This window comes from Daphnia pulicaria, chromosome 6 (assembly GCF_021234035.1).
Source record: "Daphnia pulicaria isolate SC F1-1A chromosome 6, SC_F0-13Bv2, whole genome shotgun sequence".
NCBI classification, from domain to species: Eukaryota; Metazoa; Arthropoda; class Branchiopoda; order Diplostraca; family Daphniidae; genus Daphnia; species Daphnia pulicaria.
The window spans coordinates 10499241-10521295 of NC_060918.1; the positions used below are offsets into that span (position 1 = coordinate 10499241).

A 22055-nucleotide genomic window follows, 5' to 3' on the forward strand; every position below is an offset into this window, starting at 1 on the left:
AAACTGAAAAATTCAGCGGAAGACCAAATGACCTACTACCTACGGGACCATTCTCGCTGAAGAAAACTCGAATGCAAAAGCTCCAAAGCATTATAAAGTGGCGTATGAGTTGCGAAGGGAGGAAAGAGAACGAAGGCCACCACTGTGTGTTACGTTTCATCGATCGGGACCTGTTTTTCGTAAAAAGATGAGAAAGCGAGAAGAGAGCCAAAGAGCAGGGCGTCAGCCGCAGTTTCAGCAAAGAGCTGGAGGGATGACGGTGGAGCAAGCCGGGCAACCCAAGATAGAAAAGATAAAAGCAAGAATGGGGAAATAAGAGAGAAATAGTCCGCCGCTATGGTATAAGGCTTATCCCAATGTCGCTATACGCTGGAATATGTGTGCGTGCTCAAGGAAGTAACAGGAAGGCGGAGGCAGGAAAGACCTACACACCCACCCGACGATCGATCACCTCATAGCTCGTGCCGAAAATCGCGACCGACAGCACGAGATGGCACGAGTTATGACTGGCTGGGCATTTTGCGTCTCATGTCCTTACATGACGACGGTCGCTCTTTGTCATCAACTACGGGGGAAAAAAAACGCTGAGTCACGCGACAGAGCTTCTTTTCGTGTTTGCAACGGAGCAACAATGGGATTAATAGCCTATAGGCAGAAAATTGTAAAAACTAAACGCCATACAATCTGATGAACTATAAAAAGGAGGGGCATTTAGTCTCTAGTATAGAGTAAACACAAAAGAAGATTTCCATCGGTAATAGCTGATTCTCCATTATGCCATACGTGTCGGATGTAGTTGTAAATAAAGGCTAAGCCATAAAACCGGAAGGATTTGAAAGAGCGCGCACTGTGAAAGAAATAAAAGAAACGAATAAATCGAGAATCGGGAATAAAGAAGCAAAAGAAAAATGTCGAGGATACAAAAAGCAGAAGAGGATGTACTCGTTGCCTGTGTGACAATAAAGGAAAAGTTGAGGGCGGAGAGCGTGGGAAGGGGTGCCTGTTGGCATCGTGAAAAAATTTCCCCTTCAGTGTTACATCACATCGTAGCCAGTAACAGTTGGGGTCCCAAAAACTTCTTCCTATAGGATCTCTACAATTTCTTTTATTAAAACGATACAGTTTATTCCTTTTCTTCCAGTAAAGTCGAAAACAAAACGTAGACGATTTCCTGCTAAAGTTTCAATAAACTGGGTTGAGCAAAGTGGTACAAAATGTAGCCTACCAGATAACTCTAAAGTTCTCTTTTCCATCTTATATTTATAGTAGAGAGTAATGCCTATTTTTAGAGTCGACGAGCATTAGCTAATGCTTTTGTTTTACGGTCGTCCGAGAGACGCTGCTCCATTTAGAAGGGAGAGCGGAGGAAAGAAAAGAAAAATACTGAGGACCCAGTCGTCAAAACGGGGCGACTACGGAACGAAAACGAATGGGTGGAGACCACGCCTGCAAGGATGCACCCGGGTTGGTTCATCACTTGGGATTCAACTTGCGACCCGCACTGCCAATCCGCCAAAAATGGGATATTTATCCACCCAGATGCACCTCATATATACTTACCTGAATATCAGCGGAGCTAAAAGCACAATAACAGAACATAGCCTACTACTTTTCATATACGGCCCGGGTCTTAAAGGATCAAATAAGTAGAAGCCTACAAGCGATCAATAAGAGAACATCTACAATATACCTTAGGAAAAAGCGGAGGCAGGAGAAAGAGAAATCGCAAGGAGGAGGACTACTGCTGCTCGCTAACCAGTGTCACAATACCAATTTTCCCTTCTGTGCACATCAAGGCAGCGGGAAAAAAGACTACGCAGAACGCAGGCTGACTTTATTGGTTTAGAAATCTGTCATGGGGAAAGACAAAGTGGCTCGAGATAATAAGGACGAGTTCCATCGTAAAGAGAGGAATTGCAATATGATACGATAGTAGTCTGCAAGGAAAAGTGTACCATAGATTGAAACATTCGGGAGTCGAGTAGAAAAGTTATTGTAGGCCCCCCTCAATGACGTCAGACGGAGACAGGGAGAGACGAGATATTAAGAAACTAGTACAAGTAGGAAGGGCCAAAAGGAACAAGCTTGTAGGATACGGAAGCTTAAAAAATAGTCGCAAACTTTTGTTTGAAAGTTTCTTTCGTGAATCAACCTATACTCTACGCGTATTATACTAACAGGTCTTGTTGCGTCATCGGCTTCTTCTGCTTCTTCTTTTTCTTCTTCATAGTATTGGTGAGCTTCCTATTCAAGGAGGAGAAGAAAGTCGATGAAAGTGGGCAAGGTTCCAGTTGATTGACAGCCTGGTCGAACCCACGCCACAGCTCCAGCTGACGGAAACAAAGCGATCCGCCACCTCGATGCCGCTGGGAATCCTATAAAATATAAAACCGCACGATCAGCAATCCAGCTAAAAAATTTCATTACCAATATGGTTGAAAAGCCTTTCCAATAATAATAATAAAAAAAGACAACAACAAAATAATAAAGAATCGAAAAGAAACGAATAAGGAAACATAGTAAATTACTGCCTGTGTTACTGTGGGGTCGCTTTTTACAGGTGGAATATGCACAAACTAGAATTTCCACTCGTTTCCATGGTGATATCGTTGTAAAACATTGAACTGATCAAATAATCAAAGATAACGCTTAATCGAATTCCAAGTTTCTACCTTCCTCTCATTTATTCATTCAAAATGTCTCCCGAACGGAATAGAAAAAGCCAAAGAGAGGAGAAGCCGAAGCCGTCACAGGGCATTGGCGAGGTATTTCTCATCGATCTGGTTGATTTTCTCAATAATGTCGATGAGAACCGCGTTGACATGATAGTTGGTATGACAACCAGCCAAACATGGAAAGCTGCTTCTGCTGCTCTTTTTCCCCTTTATTTTGTTTTGTCTTCTTGGAATTCCTTCATCCTCAGTTGAGTGCTACGGCACTTTTAGTTGACGTGGATAGAAATAAGATGAGATGCCGAGAAAATCAGATAACTCACGGAACATGTAGCAGTCGGAATCTTATCAAATAGCTCTTTGCTCTTTTACGAGCCTTTACTGTCTGTATCCACTTTCTCTCGAGCTCAACTTACTCCTTCGAATTCGTCGCCGGTTACCGAGCAACGGCAGGAGCTCTTTTTTTTAATACTCATCCGTGGTATATAAACACCGGTGAGGCATGGAGCGGTGAGACCAAGACATACAGACGGAAATCAAAAACAAATAATAAACCAAGTAGAACTGAATTATAAACAAGGTTACAAGCTTACACATACGCGATAGAGTCGCTCGCTTTCGCACGAAAAAAAAAAAAAAAAAAAATTTATGAAAAATAAATAATTAAAATAAACAAGCCAAAAGAAACAACCTTTACGGGGCCATCGTCTAGCTCTGTTTTTCATCAAACGTTTAAATTTCTCGCATGTCGTTGTTGTTGTTGTACTCCAGCGGATGGAATTTCTTTTTCTGTTTGAGTTGTCAACTCAATTTCAGGCATGCGACAGAAGCGGGAGTAAAAAGATTGGAGTGCACGTTGTAAGGCAGGCGAGCAAAGGTAAAAGGCGGGAAAATTGAATCAATAAGAACTCGAGAAAGAAAGGGCACTATACAATACGAGTATACGCACCATGCGATTGATGTCGGCGATGCAGACCCACGGTTCCTCCTGGCGACTGGATATGGCCCATTTGCTGTGATCACTGTGCGACGGGAAGGCTTGGACGTCACTCAGGTGCACCTGCTTAATGTTCTGCACTCTGTCAACATCCGTGAACAGGTTCAAAGGTAAAAAAGTAAACGTGATTCTGTAGGAGCGTCTTCTTTCACAACAAATACCGAAATACGGTTGCTCCCGTCATTATTAAATAATGGTGATGTTATGACTTATGAAACATATGCACCGGTAATTTCAAAATACTAAACACGTACGTGAAAGTGCGATTCAAGCAGAAAGAAGGCATGGGATGACCTTGTCCATTAGTCCACGTTTCCACGTACAGGGAACTTTGCAGCGCAGTCGCCATCCAATCCCCGTACAGATCTAGTTGGAGATCGATAAATTCAATCATAACACCGAGTCATTTATTTATGAATGAAACACATTAGCAAAAAATACTCCTAATGCTCCTAAAAAACATTGATGTATGGTCGGACGGCAACGGGTGGGAGAAAGCTGTGCTTTTTCCTGACCACTCCCATTTTCCTATACTCGACTGCGCAGCTCCCGCGTGATTGGAATAGCATGTCAAAATCCTAATATTACTAAGCACGCAGCGCTATACTGATCAGCAGGAAGGAGGCTTTATCTATTTTTTGTTGTTGACCTTCTACAAAACGTTCTTTGATTTCATTTTTCTTTGCGTGATGAGCATCTGAGCATCAGTTATCTGCTTAGTGGTTTTCTTAAAACCTATCCCATTATTAATTTATTAGTGAGGACTACGTTGTCTTATTAGACTTACCTAGACCGAATTGGCGAGATTTAGCAAAACTGATGATGGTCAGTTGATCTGACGTCAACAGCTGAGTGGCGCGGGACCAGGGTGGTTGAGTGATGTGAGCTCCTCCAGCCACAGCCGCCAGATTAGGCAGCATCTGGATCCATTCTTTGTTGGCCGACGAAACGTTCCAATGATAGACGAACGGATGGTAATACAGCAGCTGTTTCCCTGGAGCAATCCAAAAAGAAAAAGAAAAGAAAGAAACAAGAATCAGGACGGCGACACACGCAGACAATATCAGATGCCACCACACAGATCCAATGAAGAAGAAAAAGAAGCGCATTTCATGCATACAACGGAGAAAAATGAATTGGCAAAGCTTTCCACTCTGAGCTCGCCTTCAAAGAACGGTCGGAGGAGAGACATTGTGAATAGCAAATTCCGCCTTCTTTCCTCTTTTTTTCTTTCTGCTTTTGAACTTTACCTTCCGAGGAAAAGAGCTTGACAGAGTGAATTGATTGACGGCGGAGACGGAGCGTCCCGATAAAGCGCTCTGCGTGTTTGATCTGATCGATCGTTTGTCGATTGCAGATGGACCAATCCGACCGTACCAAAAAGATTTCCCTATTCTCCCCCCATTTTCAATTCTAACCGCTGCATATCTTCTTCCCTCGATTTTTCCAATTTACAAAATGACGGCTTTCAAAATCACTCAAATTGGAAATGAGATCCGGATGAAAGAAGGTCTAGCAATATAATCATCTAGCGTTATCTCCAACAAACATTTGGTGGAGGTTCACCTTGTTTCCATCTAGGGGATTTCCCTCTTATTCTCATTATTTTAATGAAGAAGAAATCTAATAAGCTGCAAGGGGCAGCAGGGCTGCCTCCCATTATTAATCGATACCAGACGCCAACAAAGTAAGGACGTCGCGCAGCCTGCGAGATGGTTAATGATACACCCGAGTAACTAGGGTTTCTTGCTTTCTTCTCTTCAACTAAGGTTGCTCACAGCACATTTGAAACTTATTTTCCATTATTTTTCATCATCATTTTAAGATTTTCAGTTGCTATGAACGACATTGTTTTATCGCATCCGCTCCTCCCCTCGCGTACAGAAACTGGAGCAGTTGCGGTGGAGTTTCGATCGTGAAATTCACAGAGTTCCTTTTCGCAGGAGCAGAGTATTTAAACTTTTTACTTTAGAATCGCGCAATCTGAAATCTTGGGCGAACGGGTAGAAATAATTAAACTCCAATCATCCGTGATGTTTACATTCAGGCGATTTTTCCCTTTTAATTTTTAATGTCATTATTATTCCTCATCAAGAGATATTTTTTTTATGACGGTATGGCATGCACTCATTAATTCAAGGGAACGGAACTTTTCCCCTTCCCATTAACTACTCGCTGTCTAGAGTGGGACATAAAATAAAAAAAATACTAGCTTGCCATTTCCAAGTTTGAGCATCGATATCGATTACTGGCGGAAATCACGCAAGTTGCCAGGAATTCTCATAGCCTCGAGGTGAGAGCGAAACCTGCTTCACGGGTTCTAACGTCTTCAACACACACACACTCACGCCCGTGAGTCTGATGTTTTGGGCCCCAAACTTAATGTACAGTGCGTGAAACACGATAGAAACCAATGCCAGAGTGAAATGTGCACTCTCTGATCACGCCACTTACCAATAAGATCAGCTTGGTGGAGTGGCAAACTGACGCACAACATCGTTTGACCGTAGCGAAGTCCAGTGGTTGGATACGAGTAATTGCCTTTAGTCCCTGGTGGTCCACCATCGGGAGCTGGAGGAAAGCGCGGTACGCTGTGGACTAACCAAAAGCCGGACTGCCCGTCGAACGCCACGACACCTTTAGCGTGGGCGGATGTTTCGCTGCTCGTTCCATTTGGGAATTCGTCGTTGTACATGAGCAGTAATCGTTTATTATCTTCTTCAGCCCCGACTAGGTGTTCCTTCTTCATTAAGGAGAGAAGAATAAGACAAAAGGATCGTTTGCTTTTTTTCAAGTGAAACTCACCGGACTATTGTAGATGGGTTCGAGTGTTCGCCCGGGTAGAGAACTCGGCGAATCGATCGCCTGCCCAGAGGAGATCCAAGTGCTGCCGGCCTGGGTTGAGCTGGAAGATGTCCGATACACGTAGGCTCGCCCGTCCTTTGTCCCGCCGCTGTTGCTGGATGGCAACTTGTACAAGACGAACCTGTAAGTAAATTGAGGTCTAACTTAAATAAATTGCGGATAGCCAGAAGTGTCTACTCCCATTGTCTCACGTCCGTTGCAACTTTTTCTCCACTCACCAAATGGAGGGCGCCACACTATTATATAAGGAAGTCGTCCAATAGATTCTTAATGAGTCGACAGTTAGGGAACTGTCCATCCGTCAGCCATTCACCAAACTTGGGAAATTGTTTACTTTATGTGAAAAAAGTGTTTTGAAGCAACTTCAGAAGCCCCTTATCCCTTGATCATTACATACCACTATTGAAGGGAGGACGAGAAATCGATGGTGTGCTTATAAAAAATTGACGAAACGAAATACTGAGGGATTTGTCATCATCGAAGCGTGAAAGAGGCGGGCCAGACTGCCAATAAATCCAGCCACTAGCTGCTGCAGCACCGGCAGGAGAGATCCATCCGTACGTCGCAAAACCGTAGCCCTCGTCAATCACCCGCTCATTCTCAAAGTGGAGAATTCGCCAGCGTATCCGACACATCTAAAACAAGTTAGGAAAATGGATGTTTTTACCAGTCGACAGGTTGTCCATCCTCGTTGCGGCAGGACAGCGAGGATGCGGTCGCCGGCTGAGTAGCGACCAACAACAAGACGACGGCCATGAGAACGGCGTCCATTGTTCCGGAGATCAACCACACGCGATGCATTTCTTCACAGATTAAACAAGCGTTGAATGACGTCAAATAGATGACGCTCAAGTGCAACCAACAGTTAATGAAACCAAAGATGTTGGCGGAAACAAATTTGTCTTTTCTTTCTCACGTACAATTTTGTTAACTTTATTTTTCACTCGTTTTTGTTTTTTTATTCTCCTCTAACGACCGTCTCCAAAAAGATGCTGCACATAGTTTCACAGCTTCTTCAACACTGGGATAGGGGCATTGAAATTGAGAAGGAGGGAGATAAACGAAAAGAAAAAGAAAAGATGGAGGGGAGAAAAAAGAGGAGGGAGGCTTAGTAACCTTCGTTAGTCCAAGTGATGGACTCGTAGTCTGGGTAGCGGGCTTTGAGAAGTTCAGTCGTCACTGCATGATCCGCCAATCCGAAACCCTAGACGCACATACGTACAGAATGGCGGAGTTAGTCAACGAGTCAAGGAAACAAGATACAACATACAATTTCTTTCCCAGGGCGGACCAATGCGGAGGAAGAAAAGGATGTGGGGGATGGAGAACAAGAAGACAAATCAACAGAAACCTACAGCAACACTCGTGACGACGACGACAACGACTCTAGGAAATATCTCATCTCTGCAGTTTGTTTGTGTGCCTCTGTTTAGCGGTCGCAGACGCTCGATTCCTGGAGGTAAATATTTATCAACCGCAATCCCGTGCCTTACAAAAAGTTCCAATCCTTGTTTATTAGAGGCGTGTCTTTCCTTTTCCCTTGCGTTGCAGTGTTTATTCAGGTGGAAACACGCTCGTTCCCAAAATATTTCCATTGCTATAACGGAACATGTCGCTGCTTTTCCTATTCACTTTATCGCCCACAAGATACGACACGTTTTCGAATTGTAAAAACGCCTTTGTCTACCCCGTTTCTTTCGTCTCGATTGCAAGTGTGCATGGAAATAGACCAAGGATCGATAGTTCGAAAACGGTGACGAGCTCTTCGAAATGAGAAGACAAATAAGTCAGTATCAGACTCCTTCTTTTTGACATTCAACTACTCCCATCGAGAGTCTCCCCATCACTGAAACTTGTAATTGAAATCAATAGCTGTTGGTTTTGTGGTGTCTCGTTCCCTCAGAAATAGAAAATGCCTTTCAGTTTCCGCTTTGCTCAAAATTACCTCAACTCTTTCATCTCTCTCTCTCTCATTTCGATTTCTTTTCCCATTTCTTCTCCTTTTCCCCGAACCATACTAATGCCAACACCAATTATTGGAGAATCATCCGACGTTCTAACGAGATTTGTGAATGGGTCGGCCGGCGCTCTCATCATTGTCGATTCTGGCCCTCTGTTGAGTGCAAAGATGATAAAAGCGGAGCTTGAAATGACAGGAACCAAGTTACCAGTCTTTTTATATCAGTAATGAGGCTTATAGTCGAACTGGTGAGAGGCGGATGAAAAGAGTAGTAGAGTTAGAGTGCGAATGAGACAGAAGCAGAATAGAAAATAAACCATCCAGTTCTGCTGAGACCCGCTTCGTATTCTTCGTTTTTTTTTCTTCCAAGAAGTGAAGTAATTTGCTTAACTACAATTGGAGGATTATATAACAGCCAGCTCGCCAAGGATTCCAATTCCAAACGGGGGACATTTGGGTCATTGAAAATGATGAAAGCGAGTTGATAACAAACCTGAGAATAGCCGTAGACTTGAATGGAGCGCTTAGACGGGTCGTGGAGGATGCGGCCACCACCCAGGCACTCGGTGTCGAAACCAACCGCTTCCAATTCCTCTTGCACCTTGTCGTAAATGTCAGCTGCAAAGGTAGAAAAAAGGAGTGAGTGAGTGAGTCTGTGTCGTAGACTTAACATTAAAGTGCAAGATGGACGAGAGAGAGCACAGCCCATGGTGAAACATTCCTGCTATTCTCGTGCGTTTTATGCGCGCATGCATTCGAATACATTTGATCCGCGTTCGGATAATTATTGCGATCCCTTTTGAGGGCACGCAATTTCTTTTTGGAGATTCTTCGTTTCAAATGTCGAGACGGAGAAATGATCAGAATGATGACCGGATAGCCGCTCCACCACAACAAGTTGGATAATGAGCGAACCGCGACATAAAAGGAGATGATAGGAGAGAAGGGCAAAAAGAAGTTTTCAGCATCGAAAATAGAGACGCCATCGTCCAATCAACGTCGTCATCAAAGGCATCACCTAGACAACGACCGCATTAAGGATCCGCTGATCCACACCGCTCCTATTTTTGTGTTCCTTCTTTTACGCCCAGGCGCAAAAAAGAAAATGAAAACATATTTATATTATATCGACCAGCAGAACATTCTCCTTGACTAACCAACAAGTTGTTCTCCTTAGTACCAGCACACAACACTTGTTCACCCCCTCCCCATTGTACCGTACCCGTCTCCAATCAAGCGAAGGAAGTTGCGGGGTAGTACTTGCTCGACCGCCGCCTTGCGTGTCTGTTAAGACGGGAAAAACTACTCGAAATGAAACAAAAACAAAAACACGCTCCAATTAGACAAGACCCCATTTCCTTGACGTCGTCTCATCTAATAAAAATTTACACACGAGGTGTAGAAGATAAACCGCCGGGAACAAAATGACTTTGTCGTGCTAAGGCGGAGGATTATATCCGCGCGTGGCAGCTCCGCGAATGTGCAGGATAACAATAACACAGTAATGTCAGGGCATGTCTAAAAGACTAATTCACTCTTGGCACTTGGCACCGAATTAATCAAATGAAGCAGGAAATAAATTACGCTAAGCATATTCACAACTATTAACTTTTTAGAAGGAAAAGAAAGACGCTAATGAAAACTTCAATTAAGTTTGAGATGGAATAAGAAGGATCACTTTCTTACAATTAAAATTAAATTATTTGGCTCCAATTTTGTCATATCTTCGACTTATGAAAATCTCTTTGTTCAGTTCAGGCAAATTGAGATGAAGTAAACTGAATTGACGACTCGATACAATTCAATCACATGTCCTGCCTGGGGGAAAAGGAGAAGAATTCCGTTGACACCGTTGAGGCGGACAATTCAATCAATGAAGGATCAATACTGCATTTTGATGTGATAACTTTTTTTTTTCGAATGTATTTTCGCCACATTCCTGTCATGAATGTTATGTAAGTTTTACCTAGCGATCAGATTCGTGACACGATTCACGACCCGACAAAGTCATGGAGATCCATAAAAAAAAAACCCGAGGAACAAATGTTAGCTCAGTTGAAAAGGAAAGTTTTTTTGCGCTGAGCGCGGATTGGAGGTGCGCAGGCGCCGAGACACAAACTGGGCGGGAACGGGGGAGCAGCTACCACGACGTCGAAGGTCTTACATCGAAGAGATGTAAGGAAAACTACTCGCTGGGTGCCGTCAGTAAGCGGCCGTCGTCGAACGTGGTGAAAGTGCGTCTCGTGGAATGCAGTCGTGAAATTTTCGCTAGTTCATTCTCGACAATCACATAACAGACCCAATCGTGCGAATTTGCCCAGTTTCAATCGATACCTAGCTTCCGCCGCTAACGTGGCGCAAAAGAATTTCGACCAGCCGGTTCAACCAACCAATAAGTCGGGCGAACCGGCCGAGCTATCCATGTCCGGTCATCAGCAACATCAAATGGGACGGTTGCGCAAGTTCGCCGGAGCGACTCTACTCAGCCGTTTTCGGTCTGGTTCAAAGACGGCCAGCGAAGAGGAAGAGAATTCAGCGGCCCGTACAGCAGCGACTAACGTCGTCGGAGGCGTTCAAGAGACTTCAGAGCCCTGTAACGCGTCGGATCTGGTGTCGGCGTGTACCGTTCCAACCAGTGATGTCGTCGCTGGCCACACTGGGCCCACAGCTGGTGACGAACAGGTAAAAAAAACCCTCCTCTTTGCACTAACTCCTTTCCAGACGGTGGTCAAAGTCGTGTGACTAGGAGCCGTAAACCATTTTGTGACCCAGTGGTCAAATTGCGTCCCAAGAAAAACTAAAAAAGCGTGACTCCCAGCCCCTTTGTCGACTGCCACAAAATGTTATTTGGATACTATCATCTGTTTTGTTTCTTTTATCCTATGTACCCCACAATCGCGAAACGCTATAAAAACTGCTAGCGATGGCCACCAGTAGCCTTAAAACTTTTCTCTTTAGACTTGTAGTATACACAGGCGACCGTGAAGAGGGCTATAAATCCTAGTTTTGGCTGCCAATGAGGCAATGAGCTATTTATCACCTAATCTGATCCCGAAAAAAAAAAAAATTCGCTTGGTTGTTTGATAGAGTAACTGCAACGACGTGCCGACAAACGACAAGACGGAAAAGCTGATTAATGGAACTGAAACGAAAAGCGAGCCCAGACACCTGCCAACAAACACCCTCGACTGTGATGGACGACAGAAAAGTCTGCAAAAAGCACCAATTTCAATCACTGGCGCCGAAGACATTGCAACAGACGCCAATCTGGACAGACTCAGTCAGCAGCTACAAGCATCGGCTCCTTGTGCATCGCCGAAACGCCCTTCAACTCTGCCTACTTGTACTGACGATTCAGATACGGACGGAGTCAGGTATAGTACAACAAGATAAATTAAACATTATGACGTGCATGTCTTTTTCCTTCCTTTTTGACTTTTCCTCACTGGTGAAATATGAAGCCTATAGGCTACAATGGAAAATGAAATGATCCTAATTAGGGAAGGAAAGAGCGAGAGAATACGGTAGAGAAAAGCGAAAAGTGGATGACAAGCAAAACTTAACGAAGCTGCTTTCAAGAATCAAGAGGGAGGAGACGCAACAAAAATCAGCCAGAAAACTACTTTTTTGTCACGTCTTTGACGTCGGGTTAGGTGAACAATTTGAAACCAATTATTTCTACGATTTTTTTTTTTGTAAAATGCCAACAAGATATCGTTCAGTCCACAGAACTTTTTGTAAGATCTCATTCTTATTAAAACAACAAAATTAAAAAAAAAAAAGAACGGCCTTTATATATTCCTTCCGCCCACCGCATTTGCTGCTCTCTGCGGATGCGTTCACTCGTTGAACGTTTCAAATACGAATAGAGATCGATTTCCTTTCATGGCGAGAATCTGAGCAAATTTAATCTCATCGTGACTTCAGAAGTTCCCCATTATAATGATTACATGACGAGTCCCGTGATTGCCCAGCTAACAATGAGACAGGCATTTATTTCCACTTGTTTTCCCTCCGAGTTAAGGGTGTACAAGAAGGTTTCAACCAATGGGAAGCTGGTACTCTACCTTCTCAACCGTGATCTGATCATCACCAAGGACACCATAACGCCACTCCACGCCGTCATCACCGCCGACGCAGAGGAAGTGCGCAACAAAAAGGTAAATATGCGTCACGTCTAAGTCTATTCAAATTTAAAAAGATCGATGGTGGTCTATGCATGGTTAGGTAACATCAAATGCCAGCAGCTAGTAGAGGGCGCAAACTCTATCTGCGGTACAGATTCCTATGAAACATGAATGAATATTCATTTCGATTAAAATTTCAAATCTTCTCCCGGGCAGACAGCAGCACAACCCACAATTGTTTGCTTTTCGCTCTCCACTCTCCATTTTTCAGAGGTGGTTCTTCTCTATTGTTAGCTTCAACATCGTCAAATGTCAATAGAAATGTAGAAGAATGAAGCGGAGATGAAGCCTTTTTAAATCCCCTAGTCCTTTTGTTGCATTTCCCATTCGACGCTAAGAGGACAAGAAATATGACGGGAGTCTGGGAATACCTATTCCGGTTGGAAAATCTCCCTCCAATCCCGCGAATGCTTGTAAGTCATGGAACGCCCTTTTTCCGATATTATCTCCCTTTCGATTTTCAATACCGAGTCGAGCTCCTCTGTTGATTACAGCGAGACTAGATGACGGCCTTGTCGATTCTCTAGGTATTACGCAAGGGGAAAATAATCAAAGCCACTGATACACAGTATTAAGTAGGGTGCAGAAAAGTATCATCCACTCCATTACGCTACGTGCCATGTAGCGTATCGTAACAAGTAGCGGGGGGACTGGATAATTGAGAAACGGATTCCTAGTCTCTATATACTCTCCACCTTGCATTAGGGAGCGGACCCATACGCGTCAGATACTTTATTATTAGACCCAAGTTCTAGACGGATAAAGTAACGATTGCTTTTACTATACATCCACCGAGTTCACTTGATTCATCTTTAAGCACTAATGGACTCTGGGTTTCCCTTTCAATCTTTACTGTGGAATAATCACTAATGGCCAAACTGTCACATTTCGACGATATTCAATCCCATCAATGACTATTCTCTCGTTTCTATTTTCTTTTTCTGTTTGCCGATCTCTTTTCTACAACTGTTTCGGACCGTTCGAAAATTTTCCGTCCGCTTCACTTTGGCCTAACGAAAAAAAAAAAGATATTTGCTCAAATCCTGTTGACATTTCGTTACGGTCGCGACGACGAGGAAGTTATGGGACTCAAACTCAGTAACGAGTCTGTGCTGTGCGTCGAGCAAATTTATCCGCTCCTACCAGGAGCTCCACTTCCTCAACCGCTCACCAAATGTCAGGTACTTAAAAAGAAAAAAGAAATTCAATAACGACGGACGTTAGGGAAAGTAACGTATCGACTGAATCCAGTTTTTATTTTTATTTTTTCAGGAAGTGCTGATGAAGCGACTCGGACCAAATGCTCACCTCATCAACTTGAAACTGAATCACTCCGTTCCGGCCTCGGTCCGTCTTCTGCCGGCAAAAGAGTACCGAGGTGCCGCGATTGGCATCAACTACGATCTCAGAATTTATACGGGTAAAGTATTATTCGTAGCAACGTTTCTCCTTGAACGAATTCTGTATGACGTGACCATTGTAAACGAAATGGAGCGAGTCTAGTCTTGAAAAGTAGGATTCCGGAAGGGACGGGTCACGTGCTACACGGTCGGTTAAAAGCGTAATCAAGTCGAAGAAAACCTAGCCCGTTGGGGTGGGGGGAGGGGAAGCTAGTCCTAATCGAATCCGTCTTCCATCAAGGACCTGTTTTCTCAAGAGAATTAGGCGGTCGTTGTTCTTCAATCACTTAACAAAGAAGCCGTGATGCAGAAACCAAACTACCTCCCATCCAAAAAGCAAAGCAAACGATTCTCACACAAGAGGAGATTATCTTCCGTTGTTGAGGAAAATCGCTAATGTTAGTCATGTGTGTGTCGGTAATCACACGAAAGTTTCGGCTTGCTGCCAGACTTGATGAACGGACAATTCGACTTGAGAGAGGTGATGACCATTCATTTCGCTTCGCCGGCCAAATATTAGCCCACCCACAGCAGCTTAACCTTAATTTGGCATCTTTCCTTTTTTTTTTATCGACGTACAGAACGCGTTAGAGAAAAAGAAAAGAAACAGAAAATAGGATTCTGATTCCCAGTTCCGGTTTGATTGCGTCCGTGTCGACCCCACCCAAATCCTTGTCAAGGTTTCTCTATCCTTCTCTCAGCAAGTCAATCCAGTTTCTCATACATTCACTGTACCGTACCAAAAGATCTTTTGTTGCCGCATTCGATCAACGGAGGCGGAGTAGCAACTTCTTTTTAGACCAATCGATCGATAAGCTTGATTTGAAATTCCCGCTCTTTTTTTCCTGTTGTCTTCTTAATTCCAAACTGAACTCTTCTTTTTTTTCTTTCCTTCTTTCTTTCCGTCTCTCCCCTTACGGTTGCCACTAACGTTGACGCCCTGCTTTTATTGACCCGTTTGTTGAATGGGATGCCGCCCCACCAATGGGAACACTAGCCGAGAGCATCGAGGAAAAACCACAGCGACGGAGCCAAATTCGCATGGCCATCCGACTGGTGCAATACGCTTCGACGGACATCCAGCAAACGGAGGCACCTCTATTGCGGCTCGACAAGCACTTTCTACTGCGCGAAGGTGCTCTCAAGGTTGAAGTTGGACTTGATCGCCAATGGTACACTCAAGGATCTCCCATCAACGTCTGCCTTCGCATCCATAATCGATCGTCCCGCATTGTCAAGAAAATCCAGGTACTGACTGTACAATATTTCATTCTCCTCTCCCCCTATTTTTCCGTTCATTTAACTCTTTTCCCCTGCTCTTATGCGCTACAAATTTCTCATTGAAATGAATTAAGCTTCAAGATTGTTCATTGAATTGAGATTCAATGGTTGGAAAACCAATGGGAATGGGATTGAAAATCTAATTGCATTTTTGAAATTTCCTTGATATTTTCCCAATCAAAAATGGAAAGATTCGAGCGATTCAACATGTCGACGTTACTATGTTTTCAAACGGGAAATTCAAAAATACCATCGCCGTTTCGGAGGAAATGGACGGGCTCCCATTGACGGGGGGAAACACACTCGATCGCAAGTATTGCTTAACTTTAATGGAAAATGGAGGAGGCCGACACTGGGTAGCACTCGAAGACCGCTACGGAAGGTACGTGACCACTTTTTTTTTAGACATATATTCCAACTACAAACAAGGCCAAGTTGTGGCCCTTTACTTGTCGCTGGTAACGTCCAGGCACGTTCGTATTATGTTTCGAAGACGAGTTCCCAACGGAACCCACTCGACTGTGTAGTGTTGTCAAATCAAATCGGCTTTCTCCTAGGTACAATTACATTATCTCTTACTTTGTGTATCAGTCGACTGTAATTCTTTCGTCGAAAAATTACGAGCAGTAGTCGCGGCAGTCCTAGGGGAAGGTTATAGAGGATTCACCGTAGTGTTACTATAATTGGTTTTTCTTCCGGGGATACAAGAATAAAAAAAATAAAAAATAAAAAAACAATAAAAAAAGTTATATAAAGTTGGTTGGGTTCGCGCTAAAATTAGACAAATGAACTGTGAAACACCCGGCGTCTTGTTGTTTATGCTGTGCACACCATTATTCGGTATTCTGTTTTGTTTACTGATGCCAACTTTACAGGCTAACGTCGACGCTGGCCTCGACGACATTGAAAAGTGCGCCAAACGAGCGCCACTTCTTCGCTATCTACATTTCTTATTACGTCAAAGTCCGATTGGTCGTCAGTGGAGTTGGTGGCGATGTTTCCACTAAACTTCCCTTCGTTTTGATGCGAGACGGCCCGGAAATCTTATCTGTCGATGGCGAAAACGCGAGCGAAGACGCGATTCACTCAAGTCAAAGCCCCGAACGACAAATCAGTCCTGTGCCCTTTTGCAACAACGCCTCATCTGTAAATGATGTCAGTAACACCAAGGGTTTAGTGGGAAATGTACCCGAATCCGACGAAACTGGACCCATCAGCGCCGAACTTCACACAAAGCCGAAATTACTCACTTCTGACCCAGAAAATCTATTGAACGAGATTGAAGAAATACCGTTACATGCTCATTCCAATTCTGAGAACGAAGAAGTGGAGTCAGCAGAGACAGACGGTAAATTGTAAAGGCTAGTTACGTTATCAAACAAGACACACAAAAGTCTTCAAGGCAGTACATAACGCGCAGCGCACAGAGACGGTCACATGGACGCAAGAAAATTCGATCGCCGTCCTTATGGAAACCCGAGATTTTGTTTTCCCTTCTTATTTTAGTGAATGATACTTTTTTTCGTGTGATCTTAATTGAGACTTACGTCATAAGATTAATGGTAACCTTACCATGGAAAGAGGCCCAGTTGTAACCACGCACGATGACTTTGTTGAACTCTTGTTTCGTCTCGGCATCATCCTGCAAATCCACTCGAATCAGGACGTATTTAAACCGGCCAGAGTCGATATCAACAGCAGGGATTGCGTCTAATTTCGCCGGTAATGTCGCCATACTTTTAGCGAGTTGAAGCTTTGGAATTCCTGCTGATAAAAAAAGAAAAAAAAATTACTTAATTTGTTCTAAATACACTTTTGGGTTATGTTTTAAGATGCCAGATATTACCAAAGTATATATAAATCTTCAAAAATTAAAAACATCTTGTACTAAAACCAGATTTTAATCACTTGTAAAGCCACTGAAGCCAAGAGTTAACTTTGAACTAGATACTACATGTCCTCCCAAAACTCTGTATCGCTATTGTATGCATGGCTGTTGAATAATGTAATATGATGATCCAGAAAGCAACAGATTTCTTTTTTTCTTTGATTTTGAGAATACTTTCATTCATAAATATGTAAATATTATTCTTAAGACCACCAGAATTAAGAGGTCTCACAAAGATTTAACAAAATATTCAAGAGTCAAACCTATTTAAAAAAAACGTTCAACTGGTCCAAGCACATGTTGAAGTATCACTTCCCAGGAATGTTTTTATCCATCGACATTCATCAGTCATCACATTAAATAAGCCATAAATGCACAAATAGACATGGCAGACACATAAACATTGTCTGTAAAAATTTAAAACTTTATATTTCATAGTAAGTAAGTATAAGCTACAATGTGGGTACACCTGGATTCAGATATCATAAAAAGTTCTAAATAGTTGTAAACATTTGTGTACTTCCTGTTGATGAAAATATTCTAGTTATGCCAAGAAGGGCTGTATGCATGAGAGAGCGGACACAATTTAATTTAAAAGATAGTTTGATATAACTAAACTTCCAAAACTCAGGCTTTCAGCCGGCTCAAGTGCTGTCGAATTACTCGAATAGCAGTCGACGTAATCGGTAACCAATAGTAACGGACGCTGGTATTCCAAACATGTCAACAACGAACAATTAGTACCTTCCGACCGCATTTCATGTAACGGCCTTATTTGCTCTATTTCAATCAACATTTCTCGCTTGTCTTGAAGTTGCATTTAAGTGGAATTAGCAAATATTTTCGGGAATGATTACGAATCACTAATCTCGACTAATGTAATTGCGACTTGACCAGAGACCGATAAAACATTCGACTCATTTCTTGGACTGGATAGGCCACTCTAATCTCACTGTTGAAATGTCCTGACAGTTAAGAAGAGATGACGACAGCAATAACGAAGCACAAATTGTCTTGATATCTTTCAAGTTTTAATCAGCATAAGAACGACAACAGCAGCCGCAACTAATGAGCTGACTGACTAACTTGAAATTCACGTCGGCGAGCTTTACCAATGCGAATTTGAACCGTTAAATTTGGCATGAAACTCGGCGTCTTTGCGTCGAGAAAAACAGCTTCTATTCAAATGTCAGTTTATACTGCCAATACCGTGTAGCCTTTATAGACAGAAGATTTATTACATTGCGAAAGATCTCAGAAAAATAAGATAGCAAGGATGAGTCTATATGCATAGCATTGGGAGGGGTAAAACGTTATCTAAACACGGAACAAACTCGCAGAAAAGACAGGAAGAAAATACAAGATTCGACGATGAATACGTCAGACCGAACGCCAACATATCGGTACGACCGGGTACGACGACGGTACGTACGGGTCTATTCAAGCGTTATTTCCTGCCTCTCAATATGTTATTGACAAGACCATTTCCAATAGTAAATGTTACTTATTCAAAAAGCGAAGACGGTTGGAAAGGAGATAAAATGGGAAAGGAGAGACCTAGAGTTCCATGGGTTAGACAGACGCGAAGAAACGGGCGTCCTCTTTAAAAAGGATACTGAGGGATCGATAGCGAGTTGAGTACTATATATATGCATGCAAGAGAAAGTGCGAGAGTTATCCGTTGTGTCCACAAAGAGGTCTTCGACTATACTATTTAGTTATTTACTTGTTTCCGCCGGGATTACGTATTCAACACTATATGTAGCTGCACTGTATAGATTTGGGGTATTTTATGGTGATCAAATAAAGATGCGGAGGCGTAGCATTCAATGGCCCTGTTTTTCTTTTTATATTTTCGTTCAATGCGAGTAACTGAGACAAAGATTAGGAATCTACAACGAAGATCGAGATCTCTCCACGACGACACGGTACACAATGACCCTTGCTTTCCAGACGATTGTTACTTTATTCAGCCCGAAAATGCTACTGCGTAACAGTCCCCCAGCGTCGAAACCCCAAACAGTGATCAGAAATTCCATCGAAACCAAAGAAAAATCTCTTTATTATTCTCTCTGGCCCTGGCTTGAAAACGAAGTTATTAATCAGTAGAGTTTGGCAAAAGAAAAGGAAAAAAATGGTTTAGTCTTTTGAAGAAGCGTTATTCAGCCTTACATAGTGCATGATCCTATCTTCCGACGGACGGAACTTTATATGTATATATCATTCGTTGTAGGTGCATATCTTTCGTGAATAACCCTCAATTTTGAAGAGGGACGATGTCCCAACTTTTTTTTTCCTTTTTTTCAATAGCTTTTTGCTAGATAGGCGGAGAAGGAAGAAAATAGGACAGATGATGGTTCGTCTATTGGTTAAAGAATAAAGGACTCCTCGACTCGACTTGTCGAGAGTGGAGTTCGTTCTTCATTGGGAGTTTGCCTTCATCTTTATTTGGAGCGGATCGAAGTAGAGTGACTCAAAGAAAGAAAGAAAAAAGATTCTTTCAAATACCACTCTGATCAAATGAGCTCTGCCTAAATTCGCTCTCACTCTCCGCTTCCCGTCGATTTGCTCTTGTTTGCTATGGCGAAATCGACACACCTCCAGACGGCGTAATTGATGAGGGCGAACAGAAAAAAAATAAAGAATTGACTAAACAAAAACAGGGGGGAAACAAAAATAATTCATGGCAAAACCCAGAGCGAGGCTGATTCTAGGACATGGCGGCCTCCATTCTGTATCTATTCACTAGTAGCTTTCGTCGTCATGCAGAGGTTATTGAATGAAACGAGATGAAGAAAGACCACAGCCATCTCTAAAGCCACAAGACTACGTCATACACGCAGCACGATTACATTTGTACCAGTTAGAAAGAAAAATCGATTTTTTCTGGCTGAGTAGGAGAGGGAGAATCCATTTTCCCGTCTCTCTCTCCCGTCGAATTTACGATACATACTCTGCTGGTTTCTATCTTTTCTTTTATTTAGTGTAATGTATTGATTAAATACTTTGCCTCTCTCCCTGGCTGCGCTACGCACCTATATTACAGACCTATATTGCCAGAGTAGCGATCGTTTAAATGCCTAGACTTTGTTTTGGTTATTTGTGATTTATTGAATATGATAATGCTCCCGCTTTGAACTCTTTCCGCGGAAACGCTCGGGGACTGCTTCGAACTGTACCCGTGCAGGCACTCAACTATTCTTTGTTTTTCACGGTAGAGACAGTTAATGTCAGAGTAGTTCATTGATACACGCACGTTCTACTTCATTGAAAGCCATAATTTAAGAATTGTTGGATATTAGAGGACGACAAAACCCACTATCTAATTAATCAGTTGGAGAATGTAGACCCAACTAGACACTCGAGGAGTAGATATCAACGTTGAATCTCAGGAACCGGATACGAAATTTAAAGAAAATGATGAATGAACTGCGCAATAATTCATCATCGCTTCTCCGCTCGTCTCTGCTCTTCGAATAGAAGTTAGTAATGATTGATTATGAAGAAAGAGAATGATACAAATTCGATTATTCTTACATAACGCGGTGCTTAAACTGACATCTAGCGGTAAAAATAAAAACGAGATCTTTGCATGGAAAGAATCTTTGAATCCCGTACAGAGATGGCACTCGGATCAGGTAATGGTATTTGAAAAACAAGGAAAAAATAAAAATTCTTTTTCGTTTTGGTTATTTTTTTGCTTTCAAATTGAATTACCATCACGTAACCAAAAGAATCAGAGGACGCCCTTTGTTTCGTGTGCTGGTCGTTGGCTTGTCTTGCGGTTTACACGATATCATTCTCTCCCATTCGGTTCTTTCTTTTTTCCATCTTTGAATGGATTTCTAAAAAGAAATAAGCGACAAGGATATTTCGATAATAAATTGAACGAGTTTCACGACGAATCAGATGAACTAGACACATTTTTTCGTTGTTCAAGTCGAGTCACCCGCCCTGCGGCCAGAGACTTATCGGGACCACTAGTGGTGTTAGAAGAAGAATTATACCACAAGAAAGGAGAATGCAACAGAATATAATACACACACCCTAGCACAGTCAGCACAATTAAGAAAAACTAAAGTGTCGAACGAACAGACGCATTTTCTTTTCATGTGGCATGTGAGCTAGAGAGAGAGATGTGGGGATACTACGAAACTAATCACGTGGTGGATCTACGATAGATAACCTATAACTTGTCCACGAGAGAGAACGTCACGTGTCTGCGAGAGAGAATTGAAATCCAACTTACCACAATTTTGACGGGAACGATATCAGAGAGATGTATGCACTGCCAGTCAGCAGTCAGCCACAATCGATTCACCGGTATTATTTTCGTCTGCTCAGTCCACTGCGCCGTTGCCTTTTGGCCGTATCATTCCCACCTTTTGTGCCGGTACACAACAGTGTGTCATTTCCTCGATGACCTGATGGCGATAACAAACCAGATCGTGAAATTTTTCCCGTTCCAACGTGATACGCAACATAGTATTGCCTGGATGAATCGGTCTTTCTACATTTTTGTCCTAGTCATTTCCAAAAGAAAATAAGAATTCAAACCTTTTCAAAATAGCCGGGGAAACTTATAGGACAGCTCATTTGATCTAGATTTCTCGGCCTGGGTATTTGAGCTGTCCGGTTAAATCATATAGCCTATTATACAAGGGCAGTTAGCTCGTTACATATGTGTAAACAGTGTATGCCTCTATGGATGCGTGCTCTTTATATTCAATTTGTGTCTGCTGTTGGATGAGTGTAAAAAGAGGAATGCTGATGTCAGAGCAGACACGCCACTCGTCTATCTTAGC

General features: G+C 42.7%; 3 protein-coding genes across 8 annotated transcripts; 1 reads left to right on the forward strand and 2 right to left on the reverse strand.

The window, feature by feature from the left end:
• Nucleotides 1-1086: 1086 nt before the first annotated feature.
• On the reverse strand, nt 1087-7335 carry LOC124343265 (deoxyribonuclease-2-alpha-like). Of its 3 annotated transcripts, none has more exons than XM_046796534.1 (8): nt 6932-7189; nt 6753-6867; nt 6475-6655; nt 6124-6412; nt 4457-4663; nt 3924-4035; nt 3622-3751; nt 1087-2375 (listed from the first exon to the last, which is right to left on the reverse strand). In XM_046796534.1, the coding sequence occupies exons 2-8, from the start codon at nt 6830-6832 to the stop codon at nt 2169-2171; spliced, it is 1206 nt and encodes a 401-aa protein (XP_046652490.1). In that variant the 5' UTR covers nt 6833-6867; nt 6932-7189; the 3' UTR covers nt 1087-2168. The 3 variants fall into 3 exon arrangements, with proteins under 3 accessions (XP_046652490.1, XP_046652489.1, XP_046652491.1); XM_046796535.1 differs by lacking the exons at nt 6753-6867; nt 6932-7189 and adding exons at nt 3364-3461; nt 7202-7335 and having other exon boundaries at nt 2227-2375; XM_046796533.1 differs by lacking the exons at nt 6753-6867; nt 6932-7189 and adding an exon at nt 7202-7335.
• Nucleotides 7336-7451: 116 nt separating this feature from the next.
• Nucleotides 7452-21622, reverse strand: LOC124343356 (14 kDa phosphohistidine phosphatase-like). 4 transcript variants are annotated; one of them, XM_046796689.1, is made up of 4 exons: nt 21500-21622; nt 16935-17129; nt 8988-9112; nt 7452-7738 (listed from the first exon to the last, which is right to left on the reverse strand). In XM_046796689.1, the coding sequence occupies exons 2-4, from the start codon at nt 17095-17097 to the stop codon at nt 7643-7645; spliced, it is 384 nt and encodes a 127-aa protein (XP_046652645.1). In that variant the 5' UTR covers nt 17098-17129; nt 21500-21622; the 3' UTR covers nt 7452-7642. The 4 variants fall into 4 exon arrangements, with proteins under 4 accessions (XP_046652645.1, XP_046652646.1, XP_046652643.1 ...); XM_046796690.1 differs by having other exon boundaries at nt 16935-17126; nt 21500-21612; XM_046796687.1 differs by lacking the exon at nt 21500-21622 and adding an exon at nt 17771-17925.
• On the forward strand, nt 9884-17388 carry LOC124343194 (phosrestin-2-like). Its single transcript, XM_046796425.1, has 8 exons — nt 9884-11176; nt 11582-11868; nt 12519-12654; nt 13710-13862; nt 13954-14101; nt 15079-15329; nt 15554-15744; nt 16238-17388. Exons 1-8 carry the CDS (start codon nt 10916-10918, stop codon nt 16719-16721), a joined length of 1911 nt encoding a protein of 636 aa, XP_046652381.1. The 5' UTR covers nt 9884-10915; the 3' UTR covers nt 16722-17388.
• Nucleotides 21623-22055: the final 433 nt, after the last annotated feature.

Bases quoted from the DNA above. Each gene is read 5' to 3' on its own strand.
- LOC124343356 (XM_046796687.1), bottom strand. From the start codon at position 17,819: ATGCATACAGCCCTTCTTGGCATAACTAGAATATTTTCATCAACAGGA. The intron at 17,130-17,770 runs GTACACAAATGT...TTTTTTTATCAG, and splicing joins AATATTTTCATCAACAGGAA to CAGGAATTCCAAAGCTTCAA. The intron at 7,739-8,987 runs GTTTGTTATCAA...ATGTGCGTCTAG, and splicing joins AAGTCTACGGCTATTCTCAG to GGTTTCGGATTGGCGGATCA.
- LOC124343265 (XM_046796533.1), bottom strand. From the start codon at position 7,335: ATGCATCGCGTGTGGTTGATCTCCGGAACAATGGACGCCGTTCTCATG. The intron at 6,413-6,474 runs GTGAGTTTCACT...TCCTTAATGAAG, and splicing joins AACCCATCTACAATAGTCCG to AAGGAACACCTAGTCGGGGC. The intron at 4,664-6,123 runs GTAAGTGGCGTG...GGATTGCTCCAG, and splicing joins CCACCAAGCTGATCTTATTG to GGAAACAGCTGCTGTATTAC.
- LOC124343194 (XM_046796425.1), top strand. From the start codon at position 10,916: ATGTCCGGTCATCAGCAACATCAAATGGGACGGTTGCGCAAGTTCGCC. The intron at 11,869-12,518 runs GTATAGTACAAC...CTCCGAGTTAAG, and splicing joins TCAGATACGGACGGAGTCAG to GGTGTACAAGAAGGTTTCAA. The intron at 14,102-15,078 runs GTAAAGTATTAT...TGGGAACACTAG, and splicing joins CGATCTCAGAATTTATACGG to CCGAGAGCATCGAGGAAAAA.